Source organism: Hylobates moloch, unplaced genomic scaffold, assembly GCF_009828535.3.
Source record: "Hylobates moloch isolate HMO894 unplaced genomic scaffold, HMol_V3 SCAFFOLD_12, whole genome shotgun sequence".
NCBI classification, from domain to species: domain Eukaryota; kingdom Metazoa; phylum Chordata; class Mammalia; order Primates; family Hylobatidae; genus Hylobates; species Hylobates moloch.
Window position 1 is genome coordinate 41,041,590 of NW_026652287.1, and position 18,931 is coordinate 41,060,520.

General features: G+C 50.3%; 1 protein-coding gene across 2 annotated transcripts in view; it reads right to left on the minus strand.

Annotated features, from left to right (window-relative positions):
• Window positions 1-18,925, minus strand: part of ELAVL1 (ELAV like RNA binding protein 1) — a 47,381-nt gene extending 28,456 nt beyond the window's left edge. Inside the window, exons 1-2 of one of the 2 annotated variants that reach the window (XM_032169513.2) lie at window positions 18,876-18,925; window positions 4,749-4,936 (exon numbers count right to left, since the gene is read on the minus strand). In XM_032169513.2, the coding sequence (XP_032025404.1) occupies window positions 4,749-4,920 (172 nt within the window). In that variant the 5' untranslated portion in view covers window positions 4,921-4,936; window positions 18,876-18,925. Of the gene's footprint in view, window positions 1-4,748; window positions 4,937-18,875 lie in introns of those variants that run through there. The other variant, XM_058425126.1, reaches the window with a different exon arrangement.
• Window positions 18,926-18,931: the final 6 nt, after the last annotated feature.

Sequence of the window (18,931 nt, forward strand, 5' to 3'; positions counted from 1 at the left end):
AGCGGTGTGATTGTGGGTGATTTTTGTTTGTTTGTTTGTTTTTGCTTGGCTCATGCTTAAGTTTTTTTTTCTGTGAGGAGCAAACATGACTCATATTAAGAAAAAAGCCGTCAGGCTGGGAAAGTACGGAAGGGCATTCCTGCAGAGGGAACAGTGTTCAGAGAATCACGAGCGCCCAAGAGTAGGGCCTCCCTGGGGGGTTCGGGGCAGAGGGCGGTGCAGCGAGTGGGGAGAGGGGGCAGTTGCCCAGGGGTGTCCCTACCCTCTCGGTACACCCCTCCTCTGCGATGTGGTTAAAGCCTTGGGCAGGGGTGCAGGCTTTAACCCGACCAAAGACACACAGCAAGACAGAAGCCGTGAATGGGGCTGCAGCCCGGTGGCTCCAGCATGACAGGCCGTCCATGAGGGTAGAGGGCTGATTCCTTCTGATCCCCCAAGGGACATATGGGGCCACTGTGGAGAGACCAGACACTGGGGCAGGGCTGCCCAGGAAGGCAGCGGGCAGGACCGCCGGGTGCTGCAGTGGCCTCCTTAGCTGGTGTTTGTGGGTGGAACAGCCAACAACCAACCAACGCCATATCCCCAACATAGGGACCAGGGCCAGGCCAGCCAGAAACATTCTGAGTCTTGAGGGCAGCACGTGGGACAGTCCCTTCCTCCCAGCCATCACCACACCCCTCCTTCCTCCCGCCACCAGTGCCCAGCCCATGGCTGGCAGTCAACCAGTATTTGCTGAATGATGATCTGCAGTCTCCGCCATCCCCAGCAGCACTCATTCTTTCATTCCTTCCTTCATTCTGCAAACACCGACTGGCTATGTCTAGGGCTACGGAGATTAACAAAGCTCCTCCCTCCAGGAGAGATACTGATGTGCTGGACCGGAAAGCTCCAGCTCAGTGCCAGGTGGAAACCCCACAGTGCAGGTCGGCCCGGGTGCCATGGGAACCCACAGTGGAGCATCTGACACTTGGGCCAGGGGAGGCCTCCTTAAGCAAACACGACCAGGACCTGAATGGTTTGAGGAGGGGAGTGACAGGGTCACATGCGGGCTGTCAAACAGGCCCCTCTGCTACAGTGAGGAGAGTGGTCTTCAGGGAGCATAGGAGGCCAGTTAAGAGCCAAAACAACAGCGCAGGCCACAAGCAGTGGTGTCCTGGGCTAGAATGGTGGCTGAGAGAGGGGAAAGGGATGGACTGAAGAAACACCCAGGAGGATGAGAGCCAAGGACACTCCTAGATTTCTGAGCAGAGCTACCAAGTGGATGGTGGTGCCATCGGCTAAGGTGGGGACAACTGGAAACGAGTGGCTGGCTTTAGGGAGAGTCAGGTCAGTTTCGAATATACTGAATTTGAGGGGTCAAGGGCGTCTGGAGCTCAGGACAGCTTTCTGGTCAAAAAGGAGGTGGCAGACAGAGAGCAGATGGGAGCCATGGGGTGACTCTGCCCACCCTGAGTGTCGGCTTTGGAAGAAGAGGAGAATGACATAACCCTCTGAGCATAACCCTCTGGCATAACCAGCTGAGTCAAAGGCTGGGAAAAGGTGCTAAAGACAGATAGGGCACGGCCTCAGGGGCAGTTAGACAGGTGGGAGGAGGAGGTGCTCCTGAAAGCCAATGGGAGAGGATGCTTCTGAAAGGAGGTGGAGACAGGGAACGGGACAGTATGTGGGTGAGAGGCCAACACACACAGCAGTGGCTCTCACTAGGGGAGACTCTGTCTCCCAGGGTACATGCGGCAATGTCAGGACATTTTTGGGTTTCACCACTGGGATGTCACTACTGGGACCACGTGGGTGGAGACCAGGGATGCTGCTCAACACCCTGCAGCATCCAGTGCGGTGTCCAGCCCTGACGTCAGGAGCCACAGACGTGGAGGAACTCCGAGCTAGAGGAAGCTGGAAGTCTGGAAGGAGTTCCTTTCAAGACACTGGAAGCCCAGGAAAAGCGGGCACTTGGAGAGCCTGAGGCTCTTGGGAAGCCAGGAAGGGAAGGGAAGGGAGGATCGGGGCTGGAGAGCTGGAGATGCTGTTAGTTCCACTGCGAAGCGGGAGGTGGTCATCAGCTGAGGGTGAAGGGGGTGGTCAGAGGACTGAGGAGGGTAAACGGGGAAATGGCTGCTGTGGGGCTCAGGGACACCGTGTTGTGAGCTGAACTAGGCCAGGGATCAGATTCGCTGGGGTGCCTGCCTGGCCGGGTGAGAGGCTGTCTTGGGAGGCTGGGAGAAAGCCGTTGGCTGGGGAGAGTGGTGGTGAGACCTAGCGCCGCACCCCGGGCCCTGCCAGCAAAGAGGTTTGCCCACACTGGCGGCAGGCTGAGCAAAGCCAGGTTGCAGCATGTTCTCCATAAAGCTCCAGTCACTTGAAGAGCTGCTAACAAGAGGCTGGGCCAAGATGAAAGCCCAGGCCCAGCCACTCCACAACTCCTGGTGTGCCAGTTACTAACTACTGTCCAAAGATAAGACAGGCTCACCTCTGAACTGAAATAATTTCCAAATTACACTTCTGCAGCCTTCACTGATTCTCAAAACCAGTTCTCTCCAGACTGAGCCAAATCTAGGTGTTCCTTTAGCATAGCTCACATTCCTGTGAAAACCACAAGGGAATAGACAAAGAAGTCAGGTTGCAGGAGAATGACTGCAAATTCCACGGGAATGCTTGCAAAATCTCCTGTGCTCAGGAATATCAAGGAAAATTTCCTTCCACCAGAAAGTCAGAGGAAAAAGGTGAGACTTGTTAGTGGCACAGGAGAATTTTAAAACCCTTCTCTTATTCAGGATGGTCTCCTGGAGCAGGAGAGAGATGCTGGCTTCTAGAACATTCTAACACTGCTCAAGTTTGTATACTGCGTAAAATCTCTATTGAGAAGGTGTTTATTAAATCAGACTCTCGGAGTTGGAAGGAGAGAAGGCTTTCTTATTCAGTGCCTGCATCTGAAGAGCTAATTCCCTGTACAGCGGCCAGACAGGCTCTTTGGGAGTCATTCGGGGGTCAGGTGTCTTAAGGTTACTGGGGAAATGTTGAAGATAAAGCGCAACGATGGGTACATCAGGTTCAACACATCACTCTATGTTCATGTATGGTTGAAATGTTTCATAATAGAAACCTTTTTTAACTTTTATTTTATTTCAGACAGAGTCTCACTCTGTTGCCCAGACTGGAGTGCAGTGGCGCAATCTCAGCTCACTGCAACCTCTGCCTCCCAGCTTCAAGTGATTCTCCTGCCTCGGCCTCTTGAGTAGCTGGGATTATAGAAGTGCGCCACCACGCCTGGCTAATTTTTGAATTTTAGTATAGACAGGGTTTCACCATGTTGGCCAGGCTGGTCTCGAACTCCTGACCTCAAGTGATCTGCCTGCCTTGGCCTCCCAAAGTGCTGGGATTCTAGGCATGAGCCACTGTGCCCAGCATTTAACTTTTAAATTAGTTTTCGTTTTTTTTTTTTTTTTTTTTTTTTTTTGGAGACAAGGTCTCACTATGTTGCCCAGGCTAACGTGTAGAAGACACTTTAGTACCAAGTGGTGCTTGGTAAGGTGCAATCTCGGCTCACTGCAACCTCAACCCCCGAGACTCAAGCAATTCTCCTGCCTCAGCCCCTCCAAATAGCCAGGACCACAGATGCGGGCCACCACGCCCAGCTAAGTTTTTGTATTTTTCGTAGAGATGGGGTTTCACCACGTTGCCCAGGCTGGTCTTGAACTCCTGAGCAAGTGATCCTCCCCCACCTCGACCTCCCAAAGTGCTGGGATTATAGGTGTGAGCCACCGTGCCCAGCCTGAAGTGAGTTTTCAGTATAGGGAATCACAGTCCCCAAATCCAGGGTGGCAGCCAGAGCCCCGAGAGGACTGGCCACTCCTTGGCTTCCTAAAGCAGAGCGGAGACAGAAAGGAAGGCAGGGGGGTGGGGGTGGGTAGAGGGAGGAAGAGGAAGAGGGGCCATTGGGAGAGGAGGAGGAGGAGAGCTCCGCACATGGTCTGTCCGTAATTCTCTCCAGAGTCCTTGAAGCCACGCTCTCAGAATGGAGGCCACTCTGTAAGGAGGGACTTCACAGGTGCCAGGACCTCTGCAAACACCTACGACGTAGGGACCACCAGGATGTAGGAGCCACAATCTCCACATTCTGGATGGGGACACAAAGGCTTAGAAGTCCCACTGTGAGGGAGTGGAACAGCAGGGCTTTTAGCTGCCAGGCTCCCGCCCCTCTGAGAGTTCAAGCTCAGCATGGTGCAGGAGTTCAAGTTGATGGCGTTGACAGCAGACAGAGCAGCCCAAACATAACGAAGGGCTGTCCACGAGGTCCTCGGTGTTCTGCTGACCTGGGCCTGACCAAGCGTGGGGGCCTGGAGAGACAGGGGCAGGCCTACCTGCGCCTGCCCTGGACAGTACATTCACCAGGGTCCCTTCCACACATGGGACCCAATCAATCTGCCCAGGCCAAGCCAGGTCAGGCTGTGGTTCTCCAGCCCCTTCCAGCTCTCAGAATGCCCTGTCTCTGGTTCCTTCCTCTCCTCCCACTGTCTTATTTTGTACATGCTCTCTGTCTTACAATGAATTTTTCCTCTTTTGGGAACTTATGTCCGATCTTATACAAGAGCAATGGACAGAGTTTGAAATAAAAATGAAACTTCACAGCCATTGTTTCAAGGCTGTAGTTACCCTGCACCGAGGAATGCCACGGAGTCACAGGCAAAGGAGACAGTGCCCAACGGACGGCCACCAATACCCGGTTTACTAGAACGCCTCCATTTCTTTACCTGCTACTTTATCCCGAATAAGTTTTGCAGATTCAACTTCACCAATGCTGCTGAACAGGCTTCGTAACTCATCCTGTGTCATGTTCTGAGGGAGGTAGTTGACGATCAAATTCGTTCTCCCGATGTCACCCCTGCAGTCTTCGGCCATGTGGTCTTCATAACCATTAGACATTGTATTTTTCAAAAATCTGCCAAGAGAAAAAGAGCAAGTAAATTCAAAATGTTCATATTGCAGTATATGAAGGCAAAACTAGTAACTGCATTTGCACTTAGAGATTTTTTCTTTTTCTTTTCTTTTTTTTTTTGTTTTGTTTTTGAGACAGAGTCTCACTCCGTAACCCAGGCTGGAGTGCAGTGGCACAATCTCGGCTTACTGCAACCTCTGCGTCCCAAGTTCAAGTGATTCTCCTACCTCAGCCTCCTGAGTAGCTGGGATTACAGGCGTCTGCCATGTATTTTTAGTAGAGACAGGGTTTCGTTGTGTTGGCCAGGCTGGTCTCGAACTCCTGACCTCAGGTGATCCACCTGCCTCAGCCTCCCAGAGTGCTGGGATTAGAGGCGTGAGTCACGGCACCTGGCCCTGCACTTACAGATTCTTTTCTACGCTGCATGTTAACTTACAGCCACACAAAAATCTGCATGTGGATGTTCACAGCGGCTTCACTCATAATTGCCAAAACCTGGAAGCAACCAGGATCTCCTCCAATGGGTGAATGAATAAACAGACTCCATTCGTGTGGTTCAGCTGCACACGGGCATATTTTTTGATGATAAAAAGAAACGAGTTATTAAGCCAGAAAAGACATTTAAAGGAACTGTAAATGTATATTGTTAAGTGATATACTGTATGATTCCAACTCTACGACCTTCTGGAAGAGGCACACTACAGAGAAAAAGATCAATGGTTGCCAGGGATGCGGCTCAGGGTGGCGGGGACAACCAACAGTGGAACACGGGATTGTCAGGGTTTTAGGGCAGTGAAACTATTTTGCATGATATATAATGGTGGATGTGACAATACATGTTTGTCAAAACCCATAGAATGAACAATATACAGAGTGAACTCTAATCTGAATTACGGGCTTTAGTTACTAATAATGTATCAATATTGATTCACCAAGAATAACAGAGGTACCACGTGAATGTGAGATGCTAATAATGGGTGTGGTGGCGCCATCACAGCTCACAGCAGCCTTGAACTCCTGGGAGATCCTCAAGCGATCTTCTCACCTCAGCCTCCTGAGTAGCTGGGAACACAGGCATGCGCACCATTTCCGGCTAATTTTTAAAACTTTTTGTAGAGATGGTATCTTGCCCAGGTTAATTTTGAACTCCTGGCCTCAAGTAATCTTTCCGTCTCACCCTCCCAAAGTGCTAGGATTATGGGCATGAGCCACTGTGTCCGGCTTCTTTCTATTTTAAAAAAATTTTATTCAGTCAATACTTCATTGTAATGCTACGGAACGAGTGTTCTCCACTTCACAATTTTTCTGTAAACCTAAAACTGCTCTAAAAAAGAGTCTATGGACACAAAACAGAACAACTCCAAGTTCACTAAGAGGGCTTCGGAGAGACCTACAAACAATTCCAGCACCACAATTTAAGATCCTGTAAGAAAGCCTTTGGGTTGTCTCTCGAGAGGATTCCAGATTTCCGATTGCTTTCTGCCCATGTCCAGAGCCTGTAGGGTGTACCTGAACCCCGCCCCTGGACACCCTGCTGCTGAGGGGGCAGGTAGGCAATGGTCCTCTGCACCTGTTTATTCCCAAAGATGCAGTGACTGAGCTGGAAAGAGGTGAGGGTTTCTCTACCAGTCAGAGGAACTTGGTCTTCACAGTTTGCAGGCTTTGAAATGTCTTTCTCAGTTGCTGAAGTCTTTCCTTTCAGTGTAAACATCAGAGCCGGTGATGACTTTGGAAAAGAGTCCAGATCAATGCGGCCAAGCATGCCGAGCCCGCCCTGCTGAAAGTGCGCTGCACACTGGGCTCGCTCCTCAGAGGCCCCTCATCCCTGCCTCTAAACACGCAGGCAGTCATCTCTGTGGATGGCCACCCGCCTGGAGGTCTCGGTGAGAGCCCATCCCTTTCCCCAGATCCCTGTTGCTCAATTCTGTTATGTTTGAACACCCAGTGCCCACGGTCACGCGCCTTTGGCCTTCTTTAAAAATAGCCTTGCCAGCAGTTACATAAAAATCTGAACACACCTCTCATGTGGAGATTTCCTACCTACTCCCTGAATCAACGCCGAGGGAAGAATTAGGTCTGGTTTCTTTCTTCCTGGTAGAAACATCCAGGTCTTCCCTACCCTCCTACTACTCTCAGACGATGTGCAAAATCAGTACAATTTCCAAGCATTTCTTTTATTTGAGGATGTCCTATGCTCCCTGCTCTTTAAAAAGTAGGTTAGCATCAAAAGCCATAGAAAAAAAGACTGAAAAGTGAGACTCCATGAAATGAAAAACTTCTGTACAGCAAAAGGCATCATAGACCTAGACAAGGAGGAGTAGCCTGGAGAAAAGATTCACTGCATATTCTATTATTTAGACCTGTGGTTTTCACACTGGGCCATTCTGCCCCCAAGGGGACACAGGGCAATGTCTGGAGACATTTTTGGTTACTGTGACTTGGTCAGAGCCAGGGGTCAGGGGGAGGGGGTGCTACTGACATCTGGTGGGTAGAAGTCAGAGAGCAGTAAAGCATCCTTCAGAGCACAGGATGGCCCCACAATCAAGAATTATCTAACCCCAAATGTCAGTACTGCTGAGGTTGGGAAAACTTGATTCGGAACATCTACAAATTGGTATGGGATAAAAGAAGAGACGTAACCAAGAGGGAAGTAGGCAAAGGATGTGAGCGGCAATTTATCAAGGCCTGAAATTCAAATGGCTCATAAGTCCAGAAAAAGACACTGAACTTCATCTTCATGAACAATGAGGAAAATGCAAAAGAAAACCAGATGCTATTTTCTGCCAGTCACATGGAATAAAATCCAGCGCAAGATCACCTGCTACTGTCTGAGTATGAGATGGTACAACCTTCTGACTCACAACTGCAGGATCTTTCTACAGAAATAATCACCCAAGTGCAGGAGTTCAAGACCAGTCTGGACAACAATGTGAGACCCTGACTCTTAACAAAAAATAAAATAATTTAGTGGGCATAGTGACCCATGCCTATAGTTTCAGCTACTTGGGAGACAAAGGCAGGGAGGATCGCTTGAGCCCAGGAGATCGAGGCTGCATGAGCCATGATGGCGCCACTGCACTCCAGCCTGGGCAACAGAGTAAGACCCTGTCTCAAAACAAAAAACAAAACAAAACAAAAAGTGCAAGGAAGGCACTACCTCATAGTTCATAAGAGTATAAAACTGGATAGAATTCTAAATATTCGTTAATAGGAAATGGCTAAATTTCAACTTTTAGTAGCAGCTCAGGACCTACAGAGTTTAATCATGAGAAACTCCACGTGTCTGTTACACCATCTGTGGCCATGAGATTTTAAAATAGATCACTGGCTCAAAAACAAACAAACAGACAAAAACATTTGCTGGAAGCTGATCCAAACAGACCACAAGGGTTAACTCTGAAGAATTAAAATGCAAATTGAAGCTTGCTCAAAATGTAATTCAAGCATTTCCCTTCTTTCTTCCTCTTTTTTCCTTTACCTTTCCTTCTCCTCGCCCTTTCTCTAAGAGTTAGGCATCTACTTTGCTTTTTCCCTCATTCTGCTTTCACAGACGGTGAGATGGACAATGGCTGCCCCAGGCTTACTGTCCACAGTGTGGTATCCTCTAGGTCTGGGAAAAGTGGACCTTCTGAAACACACATCATGACCTGTGGGACAAATCTGGCCCATTGCCTGTTGTTATAAATAAAGGTTTTTTTTTTTTTTTTTTTTTGAGACGGAGTCTTTCTCTGTCCCCCAGGCTGGAGTGCGGTGGCGCGATCTCGGCTCACCGCAACCTCCACCTCCTGGATTCACGCCATTCTCCTGCCTCAGCCTCCCGAGTAGCTGGGACCACAGGCGCCCAACAACACGCCCGGCTAATTTTTTTGTATTTTTTAGTAGAGACGGGGTTTCACCGTGTTAGCCAGGATGGTCTCGATCTCCTGACCTCGTGATCCACCCGCCTCGGCCTCCCAAAGTGCTGGGATTACAGGCTTGAGCCACCGCGCCCGGCCAATAAAGTTTTATTGGAACACAGCTTGTCTCATTTGTTTATGTATTGTCTGTCTATAGATAGTTTTGTACTACAATAACAGAGTTAAGTAGTAGCAACCGTATGGCCAAAAAAGCTGAGAATATTTACCATCTGGCTCTTCATACACAAAAAATCTGCCGACCTCTGTTTTAAAATGTAAAAATATAAAATTTCTTGGAGAAAAATCTTTGTGGCATTGGGCTGGGGAAAGATTTCTCAGACACAACACCAAAAGCCCACTTCATTAAAAAAAAAAATGGATAAACTGGATATCATCAAAATTTAAAACTTTTGCTCTGTGAAAGATACTGCTAGGAGAATTAAAATCCACCAACTGGAGTAAACATTTGCAAAAGGGACTTGTAGTCAGAACACTTTTTTTTTTTTTTTTTGAGTCAAAGTCTCACTCCACTGCCCAGGCTGAAGTGCAATGCCATAATCATAGCTCATTGCAGCCACAAACTCTTGGGTTCAAGCGATCCTCCTGCCTCAGCCTTCTGGCTAATTTTTTATTTTTTGTTGAGATGGGGTCTCGCTATGTTGCCCACGCTGGTCTTGAATTCCTGGTGTCAAGTGATCCTCCCATCTCGGCCTCTCAAAGTGTTAGAATTATAGGCGTGAGCCACCTCACCCAACCCAGAACACTTTTTTTTTTTTTTTTGAGATGGAGTCTTGCTCTGTCATCCAGGCTGAAGTGCAATGGCGTGATCTCTGCTCACTGCAAGCTCCGCCTCCCGGGTTCATGCCATCCTCCTGCCTCAGCCTGTAGCTGGGACTACAGGCACCCGCCACCACACCCAGCCAATTTTTTGTATTTTTAGTAGAGACGGAGTTTCACCGTGTTAGCCAGGATGGTCTTGATCTCCTGACCTCGTGATCTGCCCGTCTGCCCACCTCGGCCTCCCAAAGTGCTGGGATTACAGGCGTGAGCCACCGCACCTGGCCTAGAACACTTTTTTTTAAGCTCTCAAAACATAAGCAGGCCAGTGTGGTGGCTCACGCCTGAAATTCCAGCACTTTGGGAGGCCGAGATGGGTGGATCACCTGAGGTCAGGAGTTTGAGACCAGTCCGGCCAACATGGTGAAACCCCATCTCTACAAAAATACAACAACAACAAAAAATTAGCAAGGTGTGGTGGTGGGTATCTGTAATCTCAGTTACTGGGGAGGCTGAGGCAGGAGAATTGCTTGAACCCGGGAGGGAGAGGTTGCAATGAGCCGAGATCGCGCCACTGTACTCCAACCTGGGCGATAGGGCCAGACTCCATCTCCAAAAACCAAAAACAACATAATGAGCAAACAACCTGGTTTCAAAAATGGCAAAAGATTTGAACAGATACTATACCAAAGAATATATATGGATGGCGGACAGGCACATGAAAAGATGCTCAACATCATTAGTCAAATTAAAACCACATCAAGACACCCCTACCCACCTATTAGAATGGCTAAAGCAAAATAAAACAAAAACAACCAACAGCAACAAAACAGACAATGTCAAGTGCTGGCAGGGATGTGGAGAAGCCAGAATATTCATACACTGCTGGTGGGAATGCAAAAATGTGAAATGTGACAGCCACTTTGGAAAACAGATTGGCAGTTTCTTATGGTGAAATATACACTTAGCATGGGATCCAGCAATCCTACTCATAGTATTAAGGCAATAGAAAGGAAAATCTATGTTCACACAAAAATCTGTATATAAATGTGCAGAGCGGCATTATTCATAATCATCCAAAACTACAACAACCCAAATATTCTTCAAGCCATTCATGGATAAACTGGGATACACCATACAACAGAATACTACCTGGCAATAAAAGGCACCACCAATTCATGCTACTTGTGTGAATCTCAAATACACCTTGCCACATCATTTCTGTGCCTTCCTGGAAAAGGCAAAACCATAGGGATGGATCTGTGGTCGCTGGGGTTAGGGAGTGAGGGAAAAAGTTGATTACACAGGGACAGGAGGAGGGAGTATTTCTGTTTGTGGGAGAGCGAACTTTCCAATGTTTATTATGGTGGTAATCAAACAACTTTATCCATTTGTCAAAACTCAGAGAACTCTACTCGAAAGAATGAATTTTCCTACATGCAAATTTAAAAATAAATTGTCTGAGTGTGGCGGCTCATGCCTTTAATCCCAGCGCTTTCGGAGGCCAAGGTGGGAGGACTGCTTAAGCCTGGAGTTCAAGACCAGCCTGGGCGGCACAGAGAGATGCCATCACTACAAAAAATAAAAATAAAAATAAATAAAAATAAAAATTACCCAGGAATGGTGATGCACACCTGTATGCAATCCCAGCTTATCAGGGGGCTCGGCTGGGAGGATCACTAGAGCCTGGGAGGTCAACACTGCAGTTAGCTATGATTGCGCCACTGCAGTCCAGCCTGGGCGACAGAGTGAGATCCTGCCTCAAAAACAACAACAAAACCACAATAAAAATAAACTTTAAAAGGTTTAAAAAGAGAACTTCTGCTTTGCGGCCCTGTTCCTCCTGACACTCTGAGTCAAGGCTGAGCAGCCCCTGCAGGTCAAGTTCTTGGTCAACTAGCAACACGGGAGAAACCAACAACCTGCCCTGCAAAGCAGTTTCATGGCATTTCTGGGCCCCCACCCCACTCTCTGGAGGCCCTTCCCTTGACCTTCTCCAAATCTGCATCATCAATCCTGGGCCAAATCAGCTTCTATCCCACAAGCTCCAACCACAACCAGGCCTTGTCACCACTCAATTGTCAATGACTCCCAAGTCATAGCCACTTCTGTCTCTCCAGGTGCAAGGCCTGCACTGTCCTGCAATCAAGATGCTCACCCCTCTGGTCTTCCCTGTCAGTGGTCACCACCCACTGAGGCTCGGCGGTCACGCAATGATGCTCACGGTGAGGTATGCCGTTAATAAGTGGCAGGGCCAGGCTTCAAGTTGTCATGACAGTGCAACTGTCAAACTGGCAAGGCCCTTCACAATCGGACCCAGGTGGTTCTCCAGCCTCAGTCGCCACCCTCCCTTCCCGCTCACTCCAGCTTCTTGCCAATATGCTACAGGCCTCTGTTTTGGCTGTTCCCTCTGCAGGGCACTAGTGTCCTCTCTTTCACTTCCCAGCTCATTTTTTAAAATTGGTATTTTTTTTTAAAGAGATGGGGGGTCTCGCTTTGTTGCCCAGGCTGGTCTTGAACTCCCAAGCTCAAGTGATCCTTCTACTTTGGCCTCCCAAAGTGCTGGGATTGCAGGTGTGAGCCACCATGCCTGGCCTCCTAGCTCACTTTGATTTTTACTTATTTTTCTTTTGAGACAGGGTCTTGCTCTGCTGCCAAACTGGAGTGCAGTGGCACAATCACGGCTCACTGCAGCCTCAAACTGCCTCAGTTTCCCAAGTAGCTGGGACTACTGGTGTGTGCCACCATACCCGGCTGATTTTTAAATTTTTTGTAGAGACAGGGGTCTCATTTTGTTGCCCATGGTGGCTTCAAGTCATCCTCCCACCGGGGCCTCCCAAAGTGCTGGGATTATAGGTGAGAGCCACTACACCAGGCTGGCTCATCTTCAAAAAGCTACCTTCCTGGCCTGGTGTGGTGGCTTATGCCTGTAATCCCAACAATTTGGGAGGCCGAGGCAGGCGGATCACCTGAGGTCAGGAGTTTGAGACCAGCATGACCAACAGAGTGAAACCCTGTCTATACTGAAAATACAAAAATTAGCTGGGTGTGATGTGCATGCCTGTAGTACCAGCTACTCAGGAGGCTGAGATAGGAGACTCGCTTGAATCCGGGGGGGCAGAGGTTGCAGTGAGTCAAGATCATGCCACTGCACTCCAGCCTGGGCAACAGAGTGAGACTGTCTCAAAAAAAAAAAAAAAAAGGCCACCTTCCTACAGGACAACAGGTTACTTACTCTAGTTCTCAGTGCCTCCATGCCATTGCTGTAAACCTTTGTTACTGTCCCAACCACTCCTATCATTATTTGCCTTACACTCAATGACCAGTGTCAATGGCGAGAACCTTGAGGGCCCAGGTTATATCATTGCCATCTAAGAGTTCCCAGGCAAACCCAGGGTGTGTCACACAGTAGGACAGGAGGCTGCTGACTCTCAGACCAGGCTGGAGTGCAGAGGCATGATCACGGCTCACTGCAGCCCCGGCCTCCTGGACTCAGGTGATCCTCCCACCTAAGCCTCCCAAGTACCTATGACTGCAGGTGCATGTCACTACGCAGTCTTACTAAGTCCTCTATGTAGTTCTAAGCTTTTTTATGTTTTGTAGAGAGGGGGGTCTTGCTTTGTCACCCAGGCTGGAGTGCAGTGGCACGATCTTGACTCACTGCAACCTCCGCCTCCTAGGTTCAAGCGATTCTTCGGCTTCAGCCTCCCAAGTAGCTGGGATTACAGGCACCTGCCACCACGCCCGGCTAATTTTTGTATTTTTAGTAGAGACAGGGTTTCACCACGTTGGCCAGGCTGCTCTCACACTCCTGACCTCAGGTGACCCACCCGCCTTGGCCTCCCAAAGTGCTGGGATTACAGGCATGAGCCACCACGCTTCGCCGCTTTTTTATGTTTTGTAGAGAGGGGGGTCTCGCCATGTTGTTGAGGCTGGTCTTTAACTCCTGACGTCAAGTGATCCTCCTACCTCAGCCTCCCAAGCACTGGGCTTAGAGGTGAGAGCCACCGTCGGTGCCTGGCCTCTGGGAGAAGTCTTGTTTGGATGATCTCTGAAGGTTTTTGACTCCAATGCACTATTTTAAACAATTCTGGTTGTCTATGTGACATCAGTGATGTTGTTCACATCTGTAGATCATGTAGCGCATATCCAGGGGAGAGAGATGTGTGCGTCTTTATGTGTGACAGCAAAAGAATGAAGCAGTGAGGCTGCTTTCCATCAGGCATGCAAGAGAATCACTTTCATTGCATCATGACGGAGCAGGTATTCTAAACCACTTGAGCCAGAGCAAAACTAGAACAGTCAAATCTAACTTCAGGCTCAATCTTGACACTTCACACATCATCTGACAGGGCTTGGACCCAATAATGTTTAAGGTCCTTTCCAGATGCAACATTCTGAGTCTTCAAGGTAAAAAAGGCTTAGGTCATTCAGGAAATGCTCTGCTGCCAGAAAAAACCCAAAGCACCACCTGACCCAGTTATAAATGCCACGCAAGGCGAGGTCTCAGGTAGACATGGCACCAGCTTCTTCCAGGCCCCTGCCCATGGCCCACAGAAGGGCAGGATGCCTGGCTGGAGCAGCTCCAGCTAAGTGACAATTCCCTTTCAGCCAGGCTGAGAAGCCTGGGGCAGAAGCAGGTCAGGTGTGGCTGGCCTATGGCCCAGTCCAGGCACCCCACAGCCCTGCTAATAGCTCTGGCTTCTTTCTGGCTGGTCAAGGCCGAAGGCCACTGCAGGGATCTCACACAGAAGTGCAAAGCAACAGGGCATGGCAGGAAAAAACCCTGAGCTCTGGAGCCTGGCAGGCCTGAGCTGGGCACTAAGTTTCCTGCTCATCAGCTGAATTACTGTGCAGAAGTCGCTCCCCTTCCCAGAGCTTCAGCTTCCTCCACTGGGGATGTCACCCCTTGCTCCATAGCGCCTGGTACAGTGAGTACCTGTCTCTAGTCCCACTTCATGAACAAAATCAAGGTGAATGTATGTCTCCCCAACCTCCCTGTCTGCAGCTACAAACACCTTCATCTCCTCTCCTCCTGTCCTTGCCCTCTCTTCAAACCGCCTCCGCCCCCTGAATTACTTCATTTGGTGGCATAGCCCCACCTGTCCCCCAAGCCACCTCTCTCTATCCCTTGGACCTAATCAAGCACCACGTCCTGCCAGTTTGACATGTGAGATCTCTCACTGTCCTGCCACCTCTCTGCCACCATCCCTATTCAGATTCCTGTCACCTCCTGCTAGACTGACTCCTAAGTGGGATTTCAAACTCAGTGTCTCTAAACCCAGCTTCATATTCTTGCTCCGTCACTCCCCGTCCTTGAGTCTGCCTGTTTCTGTTCATGGTGACATGAGTCTGGCCATCCACCTGTTCAGAATTGTTCCCTCTCCTGTGATTCCTTCCCCTGACATAAACGTCTCACTCTTAAAAAAATTTTTTTTTTAGAGATGGGATCTCGCTATGTTGCCCAGGCTGGTCTTGAACTCCTGGCCTTGAGCAATCTTCCACCTTGGCCTCCCAAGCTGTTGGGGTTACAGGTGTGAGCCACTACACCCAGCCACAGATGTCTGTTTGACAGGTACCTGGATCCAGTCACTTCTGAGTAGTCTGCCAATCTTTCCTTTCCCTGGCACAGACAAAATATCAACCACATGCCAGGCACAGAGCAAAGCATCAGGCATACAAAATAAAGAAGCAGTCCCAGTCCTGACCCTCAAGCGGTTCAGCCATTACGGGTCCACCTCAGTACCGCAATAGCCTGTGACTGGTTTCTCCTTGTCTCCTCCCAGCCTCTCCACCAGGGTGAGCAGTGAACTAAAACTGCTCAGTAGCCACCCCTGGCCTAGCTGCAGGGTAACAGCCAAGCCCTCTGCCCAGTGGACACCTGAGCACTCCTGCCACCACTACCCACTTCAGCCTTCTTGCCTCTAAAGAACCCACGTGGTTCTTTGAACACACGATGTTCTCTCAACACTGCGATGTTCCCACCTACGGGCTTGGCTGTACCCTACAAAGCCCCACCCTATTGTCTTTGCCTGGTTAGCTCCTCCCCACCGCTACTGCCTCCTCTCCTCCAGGAAGCATTCTGGGCTGTCCTGTGCCCACCCAGGTCCCTTTTCTGGGCTTCCACATCAGCCAGGGCATAACTCTCACAGCACTCATCAGAGTGGGCTGAGATGACCTACAGACATCATGCACACTCTCCAGAGCCTAGCGGGGGCCCAGGACACAGCAGCGGAGCAGGGAGAGTCGTTCAGAGGAGGGAGCGAGCCTCACTTCCCTCCCACAGGCTGGCTTCCGTCGGTCTTCCCCTGACCCACAGCTCAGGTCGGCCGCACCGCCTCGCTACTGCCACCTAGGGGCGCAAGCCGGGCGCTGCGCTTCTCTCGCCATTCAGCCTTAAATTCGATTCAATAAACTGAATGGGATGAGAACACTAATGAGGGAACAGTTGATTCCGGTGCGGGTGGAGGAAGAGTGGCAGTCAGACGAGGCTTCAAACGGCCAGTGAGCTTTGCCACGGAGCATAAGCAACGGATCTCCAGGTGGAAGAGATCTGTCTCCAGGTGGAGGCTGCAACACGCAGGGAGGGTTAGAGTTTGGGGTCTACGTGCAGGGGCGGGGAGGGTTAGGGTGTGAAGCAACTGGCACTCCAAACTAAGGGCTTCTAGCTTTATCTTTTAAGCCACCAGAGAGGTCAAGAAAACGTGTCTTTTTTCCGCGCAAAGATTTTAAATCAGAAGGGATACAATTAGATGTGCATTTACAGAACAGAACTCCTGCTGGAGTGTGGAAAGAGGGAAGAGACGGGAAGCAGAAAGAGAGGCAAGAAATTTTCATAATTTGTTTCTTCATAAACAGTTTTTTCATAATTCTCTCATTTCTTTTACTTGAAATAGCACCATGGGCCGGGCGCGGTGTCTCACACCTGTAATCCCAGGACTTTAGGAGGCCAAGGCAGGTAGATTACCTGAGGTCAGGAGTTCAAGACCAGCCTGCTCAACAAGGCGAAATCCCATCTCTACTAAAAATGCAAAAAATTAGCCGGGCGTGGTGGCGGCTGCCTGTAATCCCAGCTACTTGGGAGGCTGAGGCAGGAGAATCACTTGAACCCAGGAGGTGAAGGTTGCAGTGAGCTGAGATGGCACAACTGCACTCCAGCCTGGGCAACAAAGGTGAAACTCTGTCTCAAAAAAAAAAAAAAGCACCATGGGCCGGGCGCGGTGGCTCACGCCTGTAATCCCCGCACTTTGGGAGGCCGAGGCGGGCGGATCACAAAGTCAGGAGATCGAGACCATCCTGGCTAACACGATGAAACCCCGTCTCTACTAAAAATACAAAAAATTAGTCGGGCGTGATGGCGGGCGCCTGTAGTCCCAGCTACTGGGGAGGCTGAGGCAGGAGAATGGCGTGAACCCGGGAGGCGGAGCTTGCAGTGAGCCGAGATTGCGCCACTGCACTCCAGCCTGGGCGACACAGCGAGACTCCGTCTCAAAAAAATAAAAAATAAAAAATAAATAGCACCATGATCTCAGACTCAACACATCCAGACTGAAACTCTGTCTGCTCAAAACCAATGCATCAACATAAACAGTATTATTTCCTTCCACATTTGGAGACGTTCATGTATCTCAACCTCTTCGTGGGCCTCGAAGTTGCAGAATTTGATAACAGATCCCAGCACAGAACTTTGCACACAGAAAATATTCGATGACAACTGAGTGGAGTGCCCTGGAGCCTTGTAATTATAGGAGCAGCACAATCGAGTGGTTATGATTCAGAGGGCCCGAGTTCAAACCCTGGCACGACCACTTTAGTGCATGAGACTGGTCATATCAAGTGACCCATCTAAGCCTCAGTTTCTTCATCTCTAAAAATGGAAATTAATGGAAATTATAACATCACCTGCCTCAAGGACTGCAGACAAACGTCCACAAAGTGTCAAGCACATAGTAAATCCTCAATAAATACTGGTGGTTATGTATAACATCATTTATTCAGTGCCTACCAGGCACAGACCACGCACAACGCAACGGGCTTCCTACCCTCTTCAATTTGCACCACACTTTTGTCCTTCCCATTTTACAGATAAGAAAACTAAGGCTCAACAGAGTCAAGCTTGTTCGAGGTCTTGGAAGCATCTCTCGGGCATTAGAACTTTTGGAGGAAGAGCATTTAGTTCAGTCATGGTTCTCACCTGAGACCCCTCCCCTGCAACCCGGGCCATCTGGCAATGTTTGGAGATACTTTTGATCCTCACGACTCGGGGCATGGGGATACTGCTGGCATCTAGTGGGTAGAGGCCAGGAATACGGCTTAACTTCCTACGTTGCACAGGGAAGCCCCCACCACCACCACAACCAAAAACTATCTGACCCCAAACATCAGTAGAGCCAACGTTGAGAAACCCTGCTCTGGACAGATCATTCTCCTCATCTTCCCACTTCTGGCCATCCGGATCTTAGATGAACACTTTCTAGCAAGGGGGCTCAAGTCCCACCACGGGAAGCCCGTGCATAAGTTGTGCAGAAGTTCTTCTCCACCTGCCCTGCACACAGTAGGGACCAAAACCCATTTTAACAAGCCCCGCAGCCCAGAGCACCGGAAAAGGAAGGAAGGGCATCCATCCCCCATTGTTCAACTGTGTGCAGCTTGTGTTTCCAACAGGCACACACACATATTTTACAAATCCTAACGTCCCACGCCCCACAAACAGCTTTGTTAGAAATGGCGCTCAAAAAAAGATGCAGTTTAGATTTTTTTTTCGCCAGGACTCCCGTGTATCTACTGAAGGGTTTGCACACTTCTCAAAGGACCTCGCACCGGCCGCGGTGTTCTGACAACGACCACAAAAGAATCTGTGGGATTTCCCGGGGGAGCAAGCCCGTGGGCCGTGACCTCTGCGCGCTCAAAGCGTTCCCCGCGCTCCCCCGTCGCTGGCCCCACTCTCCCGCCCCCGGAGCCCGGGCTTCCAAGGCGACCGAGGCCCCCGGCCGTGCAGCCCGGCCCCCCGGCGCATGCCCACGCCGTATCCCCCTCGCCCGTCCCTCGAGGCGCCAGAGGAATCCGGCCCTGGGGCCTGTCGCCGGCGCCCACACCGGCCCGCCCCGACCCGCCCGCCGCGGCCCCCGCGCGCGTCCCCTCCCCCGGTCCGGCGCGGCCTGGGCCTCGGCCGGTGCAGGCCCGCGGGCGCCCCGCGGCCAGGCCAGGCGAGCTCAGGCCTGCCGCGGCCTACCCCGTCGGGCGCCGCCGAAGGCCCCCCACCGCCTCACCTGGATGCGGGCGGGCGGGCCCGGGGCTGCTCCGGGGCGGGCGGGAGGCGGCGGCG